This window comes from Anguilla anguilla, chromosome 4 (genome assembly GCF_013347855.1).
Source record: "Anguilla anguilla isolate fAngAng1 chromosome 4, fAngAng1.pri, whole genome shotgun sequence".
In the NCBI taxonomy this organism is placed as follows: Eukaryota; Metazoa; Chordata; class Actinopteri; order Anguilliformes; family Anguillidae; genus Anguilla; species Anguilla anguilla.
This window is the reverse complement of record NC_049204.1, coordinates 8,796,201-8,811,298: the sequence shown is the minus strand read 5'-3', so window position 1 is coordinate 8,811,298 and position 15,098 is coordinate 8,796,201. Positions and strand designations below refer to the sequence as shown.

The 15,098-nt window shown below is 37.3% G+C and overlaps 1 protein-coding gene across 1 annotated transcript in view; it reads right to left on the bottom strand.

The window, feature by feature from the left end:
* Positions 1–3,945: 3,945 nt before the first annotated feature.
* Positions 3,946–15,098, bottom strand: part of tmeff1b (transmembrane protein with EGF-like and two follistatin-like domains 1b) — a 36,604-nt gene continuing 25,451 nt past the window's right edge. The window contains exons 7-10 of the mRNA XM_035416184.1: positions 10,710–10,763; positions 10,422–10,539; positions 8,875–9,036; positions 3,946–5,628 (exon numbers count right to left, since the gene is read on the bottom strand). Of these exons, the coding sequence (XP_035272075.1) occupies positions 5,544–5,628; positions 8,875–9,036; positions 10,422–10,539; positions 10,710–10,763 (419 nt within the window). The 3' untranslated portion in view covers positions 3,946–5,543. The remainder of the gene's footprint in view (positions 5,629–8,874; positions 9,037–10,421; positions 10,540–10,709; positions 10,764–15,098) is intronic.

Genomic DNA, 15,098 nt, shown 5'->3' with positions numbered 1-15,098 from the left:
GTATACACGCACACAGTGAGCTTCATAATGTTTGGGACAAAGACATATTTTTTCTTGACTTGGCTCGGTACTCTGTACTCTGTACTGAACAATTCACGTGTGGTTAAAGTGTGCATTCTCTGTTTTAAGGGTATTTTCACCATTTAAAAATTACGGCACTTGTTATACAAAGTCCCCTCATTCCAGGGCTCCATAATGTTTGGGACAAATGGCATCACAGGTGTTTCTATTTAATCTGCCATTTTCAATTACTTCCTTAAGAGAGGTATAAGAGAGCCTTCAGTTTCTAACTTTGATTCCAGGCTTTTGATTGCCTTTGTCTGTTACTCTGTTATTGGCATTTGTCAACATGAGGACCAGATCTGTGCTAATGAAAGCCAAGGAAGCCATTATGAGGCTGAGAAATAAGGAAAAATAAAATCAACTGTTTGGAACATCATTAAGAAGAAAAAGCACTGGTGAGCTCAGAAATCACTCTTCTAGCAATTGTCTGTGTTATGATAGGCTGCATACGCTTAAGGGATCATTTTTAAGTAATCACATTCAGGTGAATAGAGGTAAATAAGCATAAAGTAATTCTGTACTGGAATCTACACATAGCATTTATGAAACGTGGCTTGGATTAATAAATAGTTTGGTTGCCCTTTTCTTTCTCTTGAATAACAGTAAGTATACATTTGTGGATGAAATCATTGGTCTGTTATAACTTTCAATTCCTGACTTCATGGTAGAAGGACCCAGAGAGTGGGTTTTAACAAGATCATAGGCGTAGCCTGATAATGTGCAATGGACCTCATGAGCTCTGATGTACCAGCCCTCATCTCATGTCAGACTGCACAGAAAATGACTGAAATAACTGGATGGGAAGAGTAAAATCTCTATCAGTATTATGTCAGGCATCTATGCGTTCACATTTTGTAATAGTGTAATGTCTAACCTTGCCTATATTGCTATATTCTGCTTCACAGAAAATGGTGTATTCTTTTTGGTGTTCTTTCTGGTGGCTCTGTAGAGTTGTCTGTTATGACACTACAATACCAAGACATAACATTGCATTATCAAGCTGAGATAGTGTTCATCCTTGGTGAGGTAATTCTAGAGCAGCGCCAGCAAACTGACCTTGCCCACAGTATGGCTAAATCCAGGATCAAAATGCTTTGGTGACCAGTCAGCGAAATTAATGCACCTGTTTACCAGCTATTGTGTTGCCTTCCTTTCCCTAGTGTTAAACTCAAATCTATATTGCTGATGAGGATTGTTTGAATGAACTGGAAAGAAAGAAAAACCTTTGAGCAATAATATTAGTGCTAAGTTAGCAAGATAAATCCTCAGGCCATGGGCAAATGATACACAGCACCATATAATGGCTGGTTGCTGCATATAGCTCTCGATTGATCTGAATTCTGTTGATGTCAATGGTGTGGTGTGCGCCACAGTCAACACCACTCATAAGGCAAGGATCCAAAATATTATTACATGGCAACTTTACAAACTTGTTCATATATGGATACAATACAGTGTGCATTAGTTTCGTGGAGCTGCTCAGTGGCCAACAATAGAGGATTGTGGTTGTACTGGGCAGCTCCCAGGTGTGAATGTGTATGAGTGTGAAGCAGGGTGTACCTGCAAAAGAGCATCCGTGCTCAGTGAACCTACCCTGGGTACATACAGGTTAAAATAAAAAATAAAAAATAAAATCATGGTTTTCAGAGCTAAGATCAATAATAAACTTGGCCCCAACCTCATTCATTCATGTATTACAGTTCCTGTACTTGAGCAGCATGCATTTCTAACCATGTACAGCACAGCTAATGACTAAGGCACACAGAAAAATCCTCATAAAAAATGGTTTATGTCCATGGACATTCAGTGCTGAAAACCGGTTTAATGATCCTTAGATGTGTAGGCAGGGTATACAGTTTAGTTATGTGTCTTTGTGCATTTGCATGTACATCTCTCCCTTTTGTCTCTGAAGGATTCTGTTTCTGACTGGCTTAAAATAGCATGATAGTCCCCTCCCTTAATGCTTAGCCACCATATACTGTCATGTTTAAAAATAGACCTCCTTCGTGGGTTTTGTCCTTTGACGCTGGTCATTATTGCTGTAAACCCCCTACCCCCTCGCTGCTGCCAATAAGACATTCTATAATTTAACAGATGACAAAACAGCAGGATGCAAATTGCCATGGTTTTTTTGGTTTGCTGTGAAGTGAACATTGGAAGCAGGACATGGGCGGTTTTGTTGTCTATTGCCCTATCCTCCGGGTCCACTTTTATTTTTATTTCTGTTCAGAATATCAAAAGGTCAGGATGCGTACGCTTCTGTCCCCTAGCGACGCGAGCAAGACGATCCCGCCTCAAGGGGCGACAGGCATGTCCCACGGGGGGCCGACGAATCTCCTCAAATTGAAGCCGGCAGCTGCTGCAGTCCCCTCAGCCCTGTCCTATAATTACACAGCAGAAAGCTTCTCTCATTCACGTCAGCCTGCCCCTCTCGCACCCCTCCTCTCCTCCCCTGTCCCAAATACAACTCAACAGTGATTCTATTTTCATGCAGTGAAGCGCTGATCTTTGATTCTTATTCTGAATTCTGTGGAAAAGCTTTTTTTTAATTCAATTTGCACACCGATTTTTTGAGTCAACCAAAACTGCTGAATTTGGAGAAACATGTTATGAATGTAGTTTGAAGGATAAACATTTACAAAAGTTTTCATTGTGGATACAATATTACTGCCACTACTCAGAAATTTTGGAACTATTATCATTAATGAAAGATAACAATGATAATATACTACCAGTGCAAAAAATATTGCAATATGTCCAATGCGCCCCTGATCTTTACCAGACGCTGCCCCATAGCACGTGGATGTCTTCATTACAAGGCTGAGATGTAATAAATAGAAACTAAGTTTAAGTATGGGGGGCACAAACAGACACACAGACACACAGACACACACAATGCGATGTTAGAAGTTTTTTTTGTGTTTTGGTGGTGCCTTGTAGTTTTCATTAAACCAAATAAATCTGATTTTATGATTACATTTTTTCCTAAGGATTTAAGAATGTGCTACTGAGTATTCATTTACTCAAGTAAACCATCTCACCCCTGTTGCAAATCAAGAAAAACACACTGCTCTCATTCAAGACAAATACAGTACTACTACACTGTACACATACAGTGAGGTATCCTGTTAAAAAAATATTGCATTTCAATGACCGACATTTGATTTAAAAATGTCATTGGGAGTTAATAAAAAGGTAACTTCTCACTGATAATTCTAAATATTTTTTCAACATAAATAACAGTTTCATAATATTGGTCAGGTATTCTCTGAGGTATCTGCATATATAATAATTTAAAGATAAATCAATTAACTTTTAGGCTATTGTATCATAAATTGAATAACATTCAGGAATGACCTATACAGAATGCTCACACAATACTATCCAGTATTTGTAAATACAAAAACAAAACTAAAAAACAGTCTTAAAATGAGAAAAGAAACAACTGTGGATGGTATTGGTTGGGGTTGGGGTTGGGGTTGGGGTGTAGAATATTACAATGGCTCCCCCCCATCACAGTACATAGATGTTAGGGTTAGGGTTAGGGTTAGGGTTAGGGTTAGGATTAGGGTTAGGGTTAGGGTTAGGGTTAGAGTTAGGGTGCCCTGCCCTGCCCTGCCCTGCCCTGCCCTGGTATGTGATCTTCTAATTTAAGCAAGCATTATATTCAGTTTTAATCTTACAAATCAGCATAAGTTTAGTAGTAACTCAAATTCAGTGAAAAATCTAGGCATATAAGAATCAAATTGTTAGAGTTGAGTTCTGCATTATATATTCCAAATTGAAAAAGTATATAATTTGAGATGATTCAAGATTAAAAAGGTCACTTGTCTTGGAAATGTAAACAATGGGAATGCAATATATTCATTAAAAAAAAAACAATTTAATTTTTTATTTTTTATTGTTTGAGACAAAAAAGGCAACTATAAAGTCCTACATGCAGCGTATTAATGACATTTCAAACAGACATATTCTACTCACATTAAATCACCTCTGAACAGCTAACAACATGTAGATCACCACACCCAGATGACATCAGACAAAGACCTATCCTGCAGACCCCACCAGTCAAACGCTAGACATTAACCCTTTATTTGCCAGCTGAGTTCATGGCTTTGGACACCATTGTCATTAGCTAGCAACTGTGCTCTTTTGTCGTTGTGTGATTTGTTTAGGAATGAACTTAAAACCTTTGTTTTTTCATATTTAAAAATACCAGAATGCATTTTGACAGGCAAATGATTAGTAACAATTATGTTTGCGAATGTGTGATTTTAAGTTCGCTTACATTTTATTTTCTAAAATAAATGTACTATTCTCAGGCAAATGTTTCAAACATATTTCCTTTGATATTTGCTTATAAGTCAGTTAAAATGTTAATGGAAAAAGTTGATTTTTTGTTTTCATTGTTTTTTTGTTTTTTGTTTTCATTGTTTTTTTGTTTTTTTTCTTCACTCTAAAGTATAAAATTTTATTACATTAGCAACACTGCAGCAGTCATTGCTAGAAACAAACAGTCCATCTTCTCCAATTTCGTTTTAAAAAACAGGAGACCTCTGTTTGAACATTCCACTTAATTTTTCTACAAATTGCTTGTTTTATTATTATTATTATTATTATTATTATTATTATTATTATTATTATTACATCATTCTCACATCTGTAAAACCGTGAATCACAGCTTCCGGGGGTTGTGGTAAATTGTACACCAAAGTCTTTTCAAATAGAGAAATGGTGGTAGAATCCATTAAAATGGTAGTGCTCAGCTGGAAGTCACACAACTGTTTGGAACATAGAGCATGTCATTCTGATAAAACTACACCACTGAACACAGTTTCACAAGTCATGCCATATTATGCATAAATTAGAATAAAAACAAGTCTGATAATAATAACATTAAAACTTTAAAAAGCTAAGTATTAAAAAAAACATTTAAATCATGAATTAATTAAAACAGTTTGTGTTCCATTTAACATATTCCATATTAAAGATGAACTGTAAACGTCTTCTTTGCCGGCCCATGCCCCATTTAAAACCGCATTTGGTGTTCAGCTGCACGTCATTTGCAAAAAAACGAGACTAAAAACCCATAAAAATAAAATGAAAAAGAGCAATCTGGTGAAGTTGTTGAGAGTTCATAATAAACAGCACATTCCACGAGAGGCAGAAGTCCAAAGTTACCATGGGATTCAAGGATTGTGTGGCAAAAGCAACCCCTTCTGTAACGAGCACCAAAAATAAATCAACAAGCAGGAAAAAGGAAAAACGTTTTTTTTTTTTTTGTTGGTTTCTTTCAAACAGTCTCCAGGAGTTCAAAATGTCCTCAAATGTCCGAGAGGGGAAAAGAAAATGAAGTAAGGCCCCTGAAATAAATATCTTCATTCTTCTTCGTACGGAAACAAGAAACTAAATGCAATAAAAAATTATTCCACGTGGTAAGAAAATGCATTAGCCTACAAAAAAAAACAAAAAGAAACAGGCTACACCATTCTGGAAGAAGTGTCTGATGTGAAGTGTCCCAGATTTTGCTTTTGCCGACGTCCCCTGTTGTTTTTGGGACATTTCCTGTATAATAAAAAGCAAAGAAGAAAGGTCTCTTAATTCATGCAAATCCCACGAATGAATTTACTGCACTTGCACAGTACAAGTCACATTAATCACAGTTTCAAGATCTGGACTGAAATAAAGAATTTAGGCCATAAAAGATATGAAAAGCCTTTCAATGAAACCGCTGCAGAGTTGCCATCCTGACATCCACTTATCTACCTGAAACAGTCTGAAGGTACTTTCTACTTCTAGCTCAAATAGAAGACCTTAACATACAGATTGTGTAATGATCTTCAATACTAATTCAACTTTACATTTTTCAGAGTGTATGCAGATTAATGTAATGTAATAATATCTAACTGCATGTCACAACATTCAACTAAATCAATAAAATCAATTAAATTAATCAATTAAAACGAAATGTTTTCCACTAAAATATAGAGATAAATAAGATTTACTGCTGTACAGAGCACAATATAGTTGTTATTCAAAAAAGTATGCATGACGGACAGGCCAAACCAGTGACCAACTGAAAATATACTTGTGGTCAAGATTACAGTCATTGTGAATGAAAAACCTTAAAGCTAGCAGCAATCAACCAAGATATTTACTCTGTGCATTTACGCACCCACGCATGCACAAACACAAACAAAAAAACCTGTGTGCTGCCTGGATAACGGATTCCAGATATCACTCATGCAATATTGTAAAATTATTTAACAATAATTTTTTTTTCCAATAATGATCAAATGCTGGTGGACACCTTTATGATGTCTCATATGATCACTTACCAGACTACAGTAGGTTCAGTTAGAACTGAATGTAGCAGCCTGAGTGCTTACCCATGCTCAGAGAATATCAGCCCTTCCCTTAAGCCATTGTATTGGCTCTCTGTTAAGTCCAGTATTTAATTGAAGGTGTTATTTATTACCTACAATACAAAGCTGTACTCTACATGGCCTTAGACCATCACTTGCAGGATCTCATTTAACCTCATTTTAACAGTTGTGCTCTGTGTTCAGCAACTATTGATTTATTGGTGCTTCTTCACAGGCATTAAAAAATTTGGGAAAAAGAGCTTTTAGTTGTTTTGCACATTATCTTTGCAGTTACGTTCCAAGCCATACCAGAGGTGTAGGTACATCAGGTAAGATTTACCTGTTCTCATGCACCCATTCCACACAGCCCTTCAGCTAATTCGGATTAAAAACTTAAATTTTAATCTTCCTGTAAAGCACCTGGAGACATTTTCATAAAGAGGAGCTTGTTGTACGGTTTATTCCATTTAATTAAGCTGCATACAGATGAGTGCTACTGCATTAGTTCCTGATTTCACACCAATGTAGAAGAATTGTGTAGAAACTTTGCTATTTGAAGAGGAAATTGAGACATGAATCAGTTTTCTTTACATGAATCAGTTTTCTTTCCTCATTCTTTTGGGAAAAAAATTATTCCAAGTAATGTGGCTGAATTTCTTTTAAAATAGACATAGTTTCTTCCACTGAGGATAAAGTGATACACTCCCATTGTTGTGCATTTATTTATTTATTTATTTTATTATTTTCTCAATTAAACCCAATGGTTCAATATTTAATCAATATACCTATATATAGGAATATGGTGAAGCCTAAAAAATAAAAAAATAAAAAGAATTCCCTCCAGCCTGTCCAGTCAAAACAAAGGACCATACAGGCCATTTCAGTACAATGCCTTTGAAGAATATGGGCTTTGGCCGGGCTCCCCTGGTGACTGGCAGACAAAAGACCTTTTAAAAGAATGTAAATTTTGATTGATGCATAGGTCTGCGCCTTTCAACGAGTGCATTCTCTCTCTCTTTCTTGAGGAAGCAGTGGTGCAGTGAATGTGAAATTACTGGGAAATGGGCCTATGTCATTGGCCAGACTAGGTATTCACCCAGAAATCACAGTCAACAAAGCCCTTTCGTGTAGCTGCAATTCGCTATCAGAGTTGGGAGAAAAGGGCAAATAATGAGAAATGCACATGCTCATATTCAACTCGTGGACTGATGTGCTAAACCTCTGGCTGCAATTGCGTTAGGCAAGCAAATCCGCCATTTGCTTCGGGGGTTTTGGGCTGTCTATCCAAGTCTAGGTAGTCCATCTATTCGCTAGGTACTTAAATTGCACGGCAACATCAGCTTCGTACGAGAAGCCAGCGACGGGGAAAACAAATCCTGCGCCTGACGCTATTCTGCAGTGGCAATTCTAGAAAAAATGGCTACTGTCACTGCAATATCAACTGCGGAAGAGAAAAATCACGAAACGACCAGTTCCGCCTTTGACTGTGACGGCGTATACTGATAAAAAAGAAACCAAGAAAAGAAAGACTGTCATTATGACCGAAGACCAAAAGAAAGACCATATTATGCCACAAAAAAGGTATTGAACCGAGCCAGAGACAAGACTCGAGTGAACATCGGTTTTGCTTTTCAGGAAGGAAAAACTAAACTAAACTTTTCACCTTTGGATGGCAACACATGACTCTTTTTCACAAAATGCCACGGCAACGCTTAATTAGATTAGATTCTTTTTTGTTTACTATAGGATTGATGTGATTTATTAAATGGAGACAATATACACGGCTTAAGAACAAAACAAATGATTTAGTGTTTATTACCCTGTTTAAAGCTGCACATTTTACTGTGATGGTATAACAAAGACAATAATAGTTATTTCTGTCTGTGTGAAAGAGAATATGGGAAAATGTTCTGCCATATGCCTCTCCAAACCGACCAGAAGCTTTTTCTATAAGTGAACCCAGGATAAAGCTGCCTATTTTCACTCTGATCTAAAAATAGGTGGTGCTTTTAGCTCAGAGTAATGCTTCAGATGGTTCACTTTACTTACGCTGTCTCAGTTTAATGAGGTGGATGAAACATGGGGAATACTGTCTACCTCTGTGAATTACAGAACATTGTGACATACTCGACAAAAACGGAGAGATTTGTGACAGAGATTAAAATTTTTCTTCAAAATTCCTGCATCAGTGTTCGTAAATCGGTCCGTTATATTGCCTTGGCTGCCGTATATAATACTGCAATTAACTGAACTGGCAAACCTCTTGACACGACAGCTCTAAAGCCCAATAATGTAATGCTTTCTGAGCTACATCACTACCATCGTTTGTTAGAATTGCAGACTAAAAATTCCAGTCAGTGCCATTTACCTCAGTAGCATTTACAAGCAAATCAGCAAAGGTTCTCCCTATGAATACTGAGTAGGCACATTCTAAATTGGAACCAACCTTGTAATGCACATCACCACGGCGACGATAATGGCGATCTGCACGGCTCCAATGATGGCAGCGATGAGGACGTAGTGGAGCTTCTGCCCACTGGGCACCACATACAAGATATTGAAATCCTGGATCTCGTCACACTGTTGACCTTCGTACCCTGAATCGCACCTGGGGAATCGGACAAAAAAAAACCCGCACATTTAAGTTCCTCTGCAACATTGCCACTACAGATACCCAAACCTCTGTTTTGTAGAGTTGTGGAATCATTGCAATGGATGGCCATTTTCCATGAACTTGGAAAAACAGAAATAGTAATCAGATTGTTTGGTGCTTAAGGTGCCTATACACAACTTGCATACTTACTTAAAGAGTTATACAAGTTGCACCTGAAATTTAACGCTGACTATAGACATATGAACACATGAACATTTGACAGTTAATGGGACAGAGGCTAGGTACAGGCAGCTTTTCAATGGACTGGGGTCAAGGGGAAGAAGCCACTTCTTAAACCTTCGTATCGAGGTTTAACACAGGCAGGTTTCACCCTTCTCTTCTTAAGCCAGCATTAAGGCTTCAAAACAGCTTTAAGACCCTGGGTGACTAACTGAGCTTCTCGCAGAAATCATCCAGTCCTGCAGGTTGTCCCTTCGCCAGGAGAATATGCCCTTTTATCATCAAAGAGGCTACATCAATGTTTCTTATGTCTAAAAAATGCAAATAAATAAATAAATATGTAATACATGTATGTACCTTGATGATGGTGCTTGTTCAATTATCATTTTTCCTATATCTGGCTCCAGTGGCATTTGGTAAATGGACTGCATTTATATAGCGCTTTTATCCAAAGCGCTTTACAATTGATGCCTCTCATTCGCCAGAGCAGTTAGGGGTTAGGTGTCTTGCTCAAGGACACTTCGACACTCCGGTTTGAACCGGCAACCCTCCGACTGCCAGACAATCGATCTTACCTCCTGAGCTATGTCACCCCATGTCGCATTTGTTTAGTATGTTAAATTAAGTTTAATTTTCTTTGGTCAACTGACTGAACTGTAATTTGTAAATTGTTAAGTATGTTTATTTTTGTCATGCTCACAAGTATCAGTGCAATATGTAAAAGTAAAAGAAAGTAAAAGAAACAAACTGCCATTTGAACTGCAATGTGTGAAATGTATTTCATAAGGTGGTCCATGGTGAGTGGGCAGATACTTGTTTGGAAAGCCCAGAATATAAAATACTCTAGAAAATATAATATTCCAATTGCTGCTTTACTGAAGCATGTTTTTGCAAATAGGTTTTATGGTAGCCACAGTATATAGTTCTGTATAATAAAGGTTCAAATCCAGTTCTGTGTACTATGAATATCTCATCATTTAAAAAGCAATAAAATGGTTAAAAGCTCCCACTGACCAAATAATGTTTTCATAATTAATGGAGTAAAACAGACTTTTATTGTTCCTAAGAATTAGTAATTTAATTAAAGTGGTACTTAAATAAGTAGTTAATAATTAAACAAGGCTGAAGATGCTTAAAAATGTAAGTGAGGTGAATCTTACCGACAAGAGGGCATATTGTACTTGAGTTCACATGACCCATGCACGCAGAATCCAGCATAGCTGTCGGAACAAGGCATGGGAATTCCAGCATATACACCATCTCCTAGGTCAGCAGTGTCTAAGGGGTCAGGACACAGAAAAAATAACGTTTATATGATCTATCGCTTCATTTGAAGAAACCCTTATGGAGCACGTTATGGATATATATTATCTTCTGCACATTATCTTAACATTTGGTTCACTTTAAAGTATTTGAATTTAGGAATTGTGAAAGAAAAGTACATTTACCAAAAAGATCAGGCTTGTATGCATTTCCATCTTCTTTCTTCATTTTATCTTTATCTGAAAAAAGATTAGCAAAGTTAAAAAAAGAAAAGAGAGTCAATTCAATACAGACAATAAAAATAAGATAATTTCACTCTCACTGTTCTCATATTATCGGTCTCATAATATCATTGAAATGAAAGAGAAAAATGGACAGCACTCTCTAAAATATTTTATACTGTTGTTTTATTGCATTCGTGTATGACGGCTCAACATGCACAAACGTTTTAGCCTAAGTGTTCCTCGGTGTGCTGAGTGTGCTAAAAAAAAAAAATTAAGGATTTAAAAAATAATAATGAAACGGCAGTGAATATCCTGTGTGCTACGCTCCATAGGCTACATACAAAATAAATAAATAAATAAATAAATAAATAAACCACAGAGAGCTCAAATTGAGATTAATGCATTATGCGTCTCGCTACGGATGCTTTTACATCCTTATTCCTAACTGAACATTTCTGTTGACTAATTTTAAAAAATTAACTAATTTTTTCACTCATGTGTGGTCTTCCCCAGCATATCATAAACCACAAGAGCACTTGAGTGGATACACTACAAATTTAGTTTTGCATATGCTTCTGCCTCAAACCATAAATTGTTTGCCCAAGAGGGAAGGAGTGTACATGGCAGTCTTGATCATGGCATTGCAGCTGACACCATCTACACTATAAAAATACCATCAGGTATAGATGACAGGAAATGTATCTGAAGTTTAGAAATATTAGTCTTAAGCAAATAATGCGTTTTGGGGAAGTCAATGCCAAATCAAAGCAGTGGCATTCAGAAATAATCACAAAAGACAGTCAACAACAAAAAGGACACAAAGCACTCAAAATGTCATATTTCTTGCCAAGAAAGCAATACCAATTACCCGGTGATAGACAATTCTATTAAGGTAATACCACACAAGGCTTACAATGAAAGATGCCTAAAAACAGCTGGTCCAATTTGCATGCCAGAAGAAGCCCCTGAAAAAATGATTCTCAAATGACTTATTTTCCAAATAAAGGCCTTCTGCAGCAATCTGTCACTTGGCAAATTGTTTTATTGCAAATTGTTTTAAGGTCAATACATTCCTGCAAATTGGAGAGGTTTTGATAAGTGGCTGATAAACACTTTATGTAAATAAAAAAAACTGCCGGCCCTCTTAAAGCAGAAGAAAACACTTAAGGAAAATCAGTGGTTCCAAGCCCTTACCCAAACAGTCAATTTGACCATGTAAATTGGTAGGTAATTCAGCCTCTTCCTGTATTACAGATTTAATAAAGCAAAGCCTTGATTCTTGTCCATTTAATTGATCTTAGTGGCCAACTCTTCCTTCCTAATCCAGCTAGAAATGACAGATCTGCACAAATGAATTATTGAAAGGCCAGAGCACATACAATTATTTATTCATTATTTATTGAAGGTTATACATATTAGTGCTATAATCAGGGATCCCTTTTTAATAATGTCAAGTTCCTTAATATAAAAATGATTGGGCACGTCCCGATCCAGGTCTTGGTTTGGGGGAACTACAAAACTACAAAAAGTGGTGTTTCTTCAGATGCTTCATCAAATGTGTTGTATAAAGTGTATTAAGAAACTGTGCTAATGCCACCCCTTGCACCGTATTATAAATGTTGAAAGCGTCTGTAGGGCTGCTTTCAAATTCCTATTTGCAAAAGTTCCATACATCTGAGCAGACAGCAACTTGTTTCATAAACAACAGCCTCTTTCGTGTTGGTGAATGGATAGCGCTTGTTCATGGGAGTGACGGTGCATTCAGACAATTGGGGTAAACAGAGTACAAACAGTCAGAATTTATGGAGGAGAAACTTTGCTACAGGTGAGAATTAATATGCATATTACATGTTTTAGGGTGTTTTCACAGTTTTTTTAAATGAACAGAACTAAAATTAGGTTAAACACTGTAACGAGACGTTTGTTAAAATTCCCTCCCTAACAGCCTTTCATCACTCTGAATGTCTAAGGAAAACAGAACAATCACTGGGTGCTCAAATATAGAAATATCTACAAGCTCCGGAGATCAGGAAAAACCAACAAGGTGCTCATTGAACAAAAGGGCAGAGATAACTTGAAGGGAGCAAAGAGGGCAAGTGCAAGAAGTATAAAACTGGGCTTACTTCAGTGCAGTTCAAGGCACTCTCGTTGGAGGAAGGAAAGAGGTTTAAAAAGCCTTTATTAAATTGGCATCAGGAATTTTTTTTAAAAACCAGTCTAACGCCAACGCGTTTCAGCTACATATCAGCCTTCATCAGGGAAATAATGTCTATTTTTCTATAAATGTCTATTTTTAAACTTACCATTTCAAAAATCTTATATACATGATTACTTTCCCGTATGCATTTCTGCTGAACTCTCCACATCCTGATAGAAAACATGACCTTCATCCGGCAGTCAGAACAGCTTTTGATGAGAAATACATTCTTAGGGTAAAAGCTAAAAGCTTATTTTAGAAGGAGGTAAGATAGCTCTGTGGTGGTTTTCAAATGACTGCTTGATTTTTTTTTTAGTTGGCTGATCTGCTTGCGTGGCACAGATCAGAGATGCCCTCTGAGCAGTGATGTGTTATTTTATCAACCAGATGTCTGATTACAGAGAATTATTTTGGGCACTATGAGAGACAATCAGAGAGGCTAGGTCTAATCTCCCCAAGCTTGCATTAATACTTTAACAGAGGCAGAAGCTAGCATACAGGGCAAGAACACATCTGAGTCTCAGACAGCGTTTACACTTTTCAGTAGCTTGGTGTGTTCTTGGCAATTAATGTATGTAAAAAAACTGAATGAGAACTGTCCAAGTAGAGACTGAGACCCCTGTCTCTGCTCTGTTTTATTAATAGTTTGAAATTCAAAGGAAATACAATTTGAAAGGTTCTTACTTCAGAGGCCTCTAACTCCACTCCTTCTCCTTCACAAAACACCATTGCCTTTTTATTTCTCCTTGATGCGAATACATATCAGCAGAGGGAAAACTCTGCGCCAGCACTCCAGCAGAGTTATGAATTTGTTGAATATGAATGCTACTGAAGAGTTATTACCACATTCGAATGGCTAATTCTTTTCCACTGAAGATGTACAACAGACCATAAAATAAATACTATTCAGGCCCACAACGACACCAGCATCATAAACTTTGGTTATCTCAGCAAATGTGAAGGATATGAAACATGCTTTGATTCTGTTTAGTGCTGGATTCTCCTTGGCACAGACCGTCGCTACAAGCACTAAGAAATTTGTTGCTCCCACTCAAGCCCTGGGTGAACATTATTTTCACATCAGCACCACTTTCATCTCTTTTGTGTTTGAACTGCAAAGATTGCCTTTGCGATGCAAAATAATCATAAGGCACTAGGGACCGTTCCTTGTGATTTAAAACAGCAGTGATAAGAAGAAGGTATCAGGGGATTTGGATCTTATCAATGTGAAAATGTCAAAACTAGGCTACAGGATTGTCAGTATAAGTCTGCACCGCACTGCAACAGAGACTTTAGGTGCCTTAAAAGGCCATTCAAATCAAAGGCTCTGAACTAAATGCATGCAAATCCAAACCTTCAAGATGATACATTTCATGATTATTCTGTAATGCTCTGAATAAAAATGCAAAGCTCTGCTCTTACCATCAATGCTAAGTGTCTGAATAGATTACTATTAATTGGCCTCTGAGGACTAGCACACTCCCTCAAATCTGTGCCTTTTTTCCTTTAGTGTACAACTGCTAGAGGATTGCTTTGCCTTTTTCCACCCCTCTGATTGGCTACTCTACTCTCATCACATGCTATTTCACATTAATATTCATAAGGGCCATGGTCTGCTCAGTTAATTGTGACCCCTCCTCCCCCATGCTCACATCAGGAATAAGGTGTTAATTCAATTTCTTATTTAATCAGTGGTCTCTTTTTTTTACTATTTAGAAAATTGCAGCACCAGGTGCTTTCCTTCACACAAGCCCCCTAGTGGCAGACGCGAGATTGCTCAACTCAGGAAGCATGAACTCCAGTGAGGATACATACAAAAATGGTGAAGATGTAAGTATATTCCTGCTTGTAACATTTCAATTATTTATCTTGTGTCATTTTTTTATATTGTTATATTCACATTTTCGATTATTTAATTTAACATTTGACCAGCATGCTCGCGACTTGACAATCGACAAACCGACAAAATGTTCACGTCCCTAATTTTGCAGAGCTGCATACTGCTCTCTAGAATCCTAGCAAGACCAGCACATAAATTAGGCTGCTTGTTACACAGGGCTCTGGGGATCTGCATTTTTACCCCTTTTTCCCTCATCTGAATTGCCAATTTTTCTATGCTGTGTCACCATTATGCCACATACCCGCAGACGGGG